The sequence below is a fragment of the Phaethon lepturus genome, unplaced genomic scaffold, assembly GCF_000687285.1.
Source record: "Phaethon lepturus isolate BGI_N335 unplaced genomic scaffold, ASM68728v1 scaffold34616, whole genome shotgun sequence".
NCBI classification, from domain to species: Eukaryota; Metazoa; Chordata; class Aves; order Phaethontiformes; family Phaethontidae; genus Phaethon; species Phaethon lepturus.
In genome coordinates, this window is record NW_010546173.1 from 20,642 (window position 1) to 26,744 (window position 6,103).

At 46.6% G+C, this 6,103-nt stretch overlaps 1 protein-coding gene across 1 annotated transcript in view; it reads left to right on the forward strand.

The window, feature by feature from the left end:
- APCDD1 (adenomatosis polyposis coli down-regulated 1) overlaps nt 1-6,103 on the forward strand; it is a gene marked incomplete at its 5' end in the record, with an annotated part of 21,466 nt that overhangs the window by 11,590 nt on the left and 3,773 nt on the right. Inside the window, one exon of the mRNA XM_010289212.1 lies at nt 4,709-5,030. Within this exon, the coding sequence (XP_010287514.1) occupies nt 4,709-5,030 (322 nt within the window). The remainder of the gene's footprint in view (nt 1-4,708; nt 5,031-6,103) is intronic.

The window sequence follows — 6,103 nt, forward strand, 5'->3', positions numbered from 1 at the left end:
AGGGAGTTATTTGCAAAGCCTCAGCTAGTGTAATTAAGAGCCAAGAGCAGCTGACCTGAAAAAGCAACAGTGAAAAATACAGTCAATTGTTAAACATAAATTACTCCATAATTAAGTCCAATTGCCTTATAACAAAACTAGATCTTTCTCTCGTCCATTACATGGACAAAAATCACACTGAGAGAGTTTACATGTGGCATATTCTTCCACCAAGAAGTTCATAACTCTGTGAAAGATGATAGTATCACAGCAAAAAAAAAAGGTTTCTGTAAGCTTAGATTCAAGCACTGGTCTCGGGGAAGCAATGCATTCAGGGTATGTATGTGGTGCATGAGCACCTCATATGAGGTGCATGAGCCAGCCTGTGAAAGCTGGAAGCCTTCTGCTTCCATCCTCACCACCCCAACCTCTCCCTGTCCCACTCCCTTTTTGTCGCACAGAGTGTTCATTCACCTCAGCCCCTTCATCCAGGCACACTGTCAGTAACTAGAAGGCTGGATATTTCTTAGCAGCGCAACTGGCCAGACCTTCAGAGCTGATGCAAAGACTTCGAACTAGAGGGGCCGCACAGAGTTACAGCAGTTCAGGACCGCAGAGGTCCAAGACCCAGATGAGCTACAGGCAAGTGTTTATACTGCTAAACTTCACTTTGATTTCCGTGGGTTAACTTGGACTTTCCTTGAGTTTGCCCAAGGAGTCACCTCCATTCACGCTGTAATGACAGCCAGCATAGTCACACTGCACAAGTTTTAAAAGCTTTGGGAATTAACTCCTCCTTATGCCTCAGAACATGAACCCACCCCTGATAAGAAGAAAGGGGCTGCTCCTATTTGTTTTGCTCTGTGGAGCTCCATGGACCTTTTTCTATGCACTGTGCTGCTGGCCACAGCCAAAGGACCTGACATACAGCAGGTATGACCAGTTTGCACCTTCTGCACTCCCAGTATGATGGACAAGACATCAAACAACGCTAATACTCCCTGCCCAGCATCAGAGCCTTGACTCATAATACCCGTGGTTTTTAATGTTGTAGAGGAGTGAAGAAACCTAAAATCACTGCTAGAAAAATGGCAGAAAGAACTTTTGTGCTTGATAGTGCTTCCTAGTCAAAAAAAAGTAAAAAAAATAACATTGCTGCAAATAGGATTGATTCCAAATCTGCTTCTTGTCCATTCACTAGACCTGAGAAACAACAGAGGAATCCCACAAACAGCCAAGGGTGACCAAGAAGACAACAGGCTGGGTTTATGTTTGGTATTCTTCAGATTTTGAACAAGGGCAACAGAAACCACCCGTTCCCAGGTTAAATTGCCTTGGCTCACAAACTGAATGTGGAGGACAGGCTTCTGAGAGGGAAATGTGAATACAAACCAAACCCCCATACTGCTCTGCCAGGGTCTCCTCTATGAAATAAGAGCTTTCAACTTCACTTAAAGAGAGAAGGGACTGTAGCAGAAATTGTCTCCTACTATTTACCAATTCATGTTTAGTTTTAAAACACTGTCTTCTCCTCGCTTTCTTGCTTCACTTTATGTGAGTGGGGCAATCACAGCAATAAAGTTAGTCATCAGTGCAGTTTATTAGCCCTTAAAATGTTAGGGAGCAGCAAGGCCAGCCTGCCCCACGGCAGGACAGCCATGCTGGAGAAACGAGTGCTTGACAGACACCAGCATCTTCCCTTGGCCTGGATCACTGCCAGGTGTCCATGCAAGGCAGCGGCAGCATCTTTTGGACGTCAATCCCCAAGAAGAAAAGGCATTATTTCTATCACACTTCAAAAAACGTGCGCTTCGCTGGTGCTTTGTTTGGCAGCGAGTGGAATCGCACGCCTTATCCGACAGTTTTCTTGTAGCACCAGCAGCGCTGCCCAGCACAGGGCGGATGCTCAGCTTCTGACATCCCCGTTCACAGCTGGAGCTGAAGGGAAATGGGGCGGCTGTGCCGCTGCCTGAGATGTGCCAAGGCAGTCTCCACCTTTTCCCAGCACCAGCTTGTTTCCAAGTCATTTATAAGTCATCTGCCCCCCAGCAATCCCAAGCCGCAAACCACCCAGTAAACCAGACCTCTTTCTGGAGTAAAAGACTGACGTCCTCCAAAGAGAGAGAGAGATTCAACAGACTGGTTTCATAAGTCCCATCTCAAGTGGTGAGATTTTATTGTAGGCAAGAGGAAGATGGACACAGGACTTTTGTCAGATTGTATTTGAAGGTTTGTTCCACGAATGGAGTTACACACATTTTTTATAATAACCATTACTATTATTTTATTTTTAATCATATACAAGCCCCTAAAATTTCTGTCTGCTCTCTGACAGTTCAGTGTCTTTATTTAGCCTTCTACCAGTCCTGTCCCAAACAGAAGACCTGTAATTGTCTGTGTTTGTATGAAGTGAGGTTGTCACACAGGAAGGCCACACAAGAAATCAAAATAGGAAACATGACTGGATCTTGGTTCCTCTCTTGGCCATCAGAAAATCCAAACTGAAACCTGCAATCTCAGAAAATGGCCCAGATTCACAATCCTGATGCGTTATCTGTGCTTTCAGTGTTCAGGGGAACCAGATATTTTGCACCAGCCCCTGCTGTCAGTTACTATGGCACAAATCTGCACGAACTTCACCAGTTGCAGTTAAATTACTCAGTTAAATGTTCTTTGTATTTTCACTAAGATACTAATGGCCCTTGCACCTGCTTGCAGAATTTAGCTGAAAAATTTATCTTAAAATTAGTTTAAAAGCTCCACTGTGGGAAAGAACAGCATCCACTTTAATAACATGCTGACATGTGATTCCCAGAAGACCGTATGTTTTGGGGTGGAAGACCCTCTGGAGGTCACCAAATCCAGCCTCCTCCTCAAAGCAGGGATGTTGGCCGAGACTGATTCAGATCAACGTGAGATACATCATTTATAGTTATTTTGCACATATATCATTATTCTACATCCCAGGGATGTAGAACAGCAGATTTTTCCTTGATTTCACTGACTTTTGGTGTCTATCTGGCCTGGGGCAGGGAGGCAAATATAAACCCTGTTTAATACGTGTGGAAGGGATATATTGCACGAGATGTACATTGACTGTGAAGCCATCTGAGGTCATATTATGCAACCAACTCAGGGCACTAATGAAGGTTGTGTAAATGTCTCCCCTAAAGTGTGCTGTGAGCTGAAGGCAGTGGGTGGAGAAACGCTGACTCCATAGCAGCTCAGGTGGACTTTACAGTATGAGTGACGAGCATTTACGTTATGGAGGGAGCTCAGAGACATCTCAGAAAAGAGGGCTGGGAAGGGGCGTAAAGAAAAAGTATTTGTATAAACCTGTCTCCCTGATGGCTGCGTGGGGAGCTTCAGCTCTTAACTCGGTGCATTCGGAATTGCACCTCAGGAAAACACCTCGTAGCTTGACCAAGGTGGATGTGAGTAACCCACCCAGTGCATCCCCCTCCCTCCAGGAAGGACTGAGTGTCCTTGAAAGATGAAGGTACAAGCTGCCTGCGTGGTCTTTGCCTTTCACTCTGAGTATAAGCCTGTTTACAGCTCTGCTCGCAGCCCCTCCACACACCACCGGCCGACTGGAGATCCTGAGATGCAAACAAACAGCACATCGCCAACCCAAAACAGGCACTAAGTAAAACAGGGAATGCTGCATTTATTCTTCTTGATCTAATTATTTGTTATAAATTAAGTGAGATAAAAAATTCATTTTGCAATCCTTTATTGGTCCATAAAATTTACTGCAAGGTTTAGCAGAGCGGAGACGAATGCTAATGCTGCTGTCTCTCTTGCCATTGAAAAAGTGCAAAATACGGTTTGAAAAGAGAATAGCGAAACCAAACTCTTTTGCCAAGAAGACAAAACTTGCACTGGTGGAAACAGCCTTAGGAACAACATACAAGTCTCTGTATACGGTTTTATTTTCTGATGCCAGGAGTTGGAAGCCTCAGCACAAAATTCCCTCCCCTCCTGCCAGGGACTCGGAGCCTGCGTGCCCCTGGTAAATCACCCCCGGCACCCATGGACGGGGCTAGGGGTACCCGGCCCACAGCAGTGAACCGCCGTGGAGCCCGGCAGGCGCCACGGACCCCATTCCCGCTGGAGAGGGCCATAAAGCTTTCACCGTGTCCGGTGGTAGCTGGCCACGTCGTATGCTTCACAAGCTTGCGTTAGGGCTCAGAAAAGCTGAAAAAAGTTTAAAATTGCTGGTTACTGTTCTCCCAGGCTGCTACCCAACTGAAAAATGTACTTAGGACACCCGTGTCCATCTGCGGTAACCAAAGTTAACAATTAAAAGGAAGACAGATGCAAAATAAGAGCTCAGCAAATGTACTCATTTCTAACACAAGAGTTGCCAAGTCCCTAGCACAGTAAATTACCATCTGCCAGCTTCTTGTATGATTTGAAGGATAAAGTCAGGCTTTTCTAGATCCCATAAAAAGCTGAACTAAAATGTTCGTTTCAGAGAAATGCAGATGAGGGAATTAATCTCCTAATTCCGCTCCTGCTATGCAGTCTTATACATACAAAACCAAATGGTGCCATGTTTCAGGTGCTTTGAAGGGTGAGAATCTGCAGGAGAGCATTAGGAAGATAAGAAATAACATATTCCTTAAAACGCTGAGCTGGTGTCACTTCAACATGAAACGGACGGCCTGACTCACCACCCTCTATCATGGATAATGCCTAACGAGGGTTTCTCTCTGCTTCATTTCAGAACCACGACCGCACGTGCATTGCGTGCAGAATCATCTACCGGTCGGATGAGCACCATCCTCCCATCTTACCCCCCAAGGCAGACCTGACTATAGGGCTACACGGAGAGTGGGTGAGCCAGCGCTGCGAGGTGCGACCAGAGGTCCTCTTCCTCACTCGCCACTTCATCTTCCATGACAACAACAACACCTGGGAAGGTCACTACTACCACTACTCCGATCCCATCTGCAAGCATCCCACCTTCACCATCTACGCCAAGGGACGTTACAGCCGGGGAGTGCACTCGTCCAAAGTGATGGGCGGCACGGAGTTTGTGTTCAAAGGTAGAGTGGTTCACAACACTGGGGGCAGAGGTGGTCATGTAGTTACAGACCAGAGCAGCGTTCGCTTATAACAATTTGATGGCTGATGATTTCATTCTGTTGTTTTCTGGAATTAGTCATAAACCACGACACTTGGGAAGTTCACAGGCGTTGCGTGAATGCCCAGCCAGACTGTACAGCTGCATGGTATTTCGTACCAATGAAGCGTTTGAGGCATTTGAGATCATTTGACGCATTTGAGGCAGAGATCTTTAAGTACAGCACAAGAAAATAAGATTTCACATCACTAAGTCTTGGAGTCCTGTGGCCGGACTTCAGTCATCTAGCTAAGTATCTGAGATTAGATCTGTGTCCTAGGGCTCATTCAGCAGAGAGAAAAAAGCACCTTCAGAAGGCATTTCAGGTCATAAGTGGTATAAATCATTTTCTGGCAAAGATAGATACAGCAGTGTGGTGGGTTGACCCTGTCTGGATGCCAGGTGCCCACCAAAGCTGCCCAGTCACTCCCCTCCTCAGCTGGACAGGGGAAAGAAAATACGAGAAGCTTGTGGGTCGAGATAAGGAAAGGGAGATCACTCACCAGTTACAGTTCATGGGTAAAAAAAGACTAACTTGGGTAAATTATTTTAATTTACCAATTTCATCAATCAAATCAGAGTAGGATAATGAGACATAAAATCAAATCTTAAAAACACCTTCCCACTACCCCTTCCTTCTTCCCAGTCTCAACTTCACTGCTGATTTTCTCTCCCTCTCTCCCCCCAGAGGCACAGGGGGACGGGGAATGGGGGTTGTGGTCTGTTCGTCACACGCTGTCTCTGTCGCTCCTTCCTCCTCAGGGGAGGGCTCCTCACACTCTTCCCCTGCTCCAGCCTGGGATCCCTCCCACAGGAGACAGCCCTCCATGAACTTCCCCAACATGAGTCCTTCCCACAGGCTGCAGTTCTTCACCAACTGCTCCAGCCCGGGTCCCCCCATGGGTGCCGTCCTTCAGGAACAGACTGCTCCAGCCTGGGTCCCCCACAGGGTCACAAGTCCTGCCAGCAACCCTGCTCCAGCCTGGGCTCCTCTCT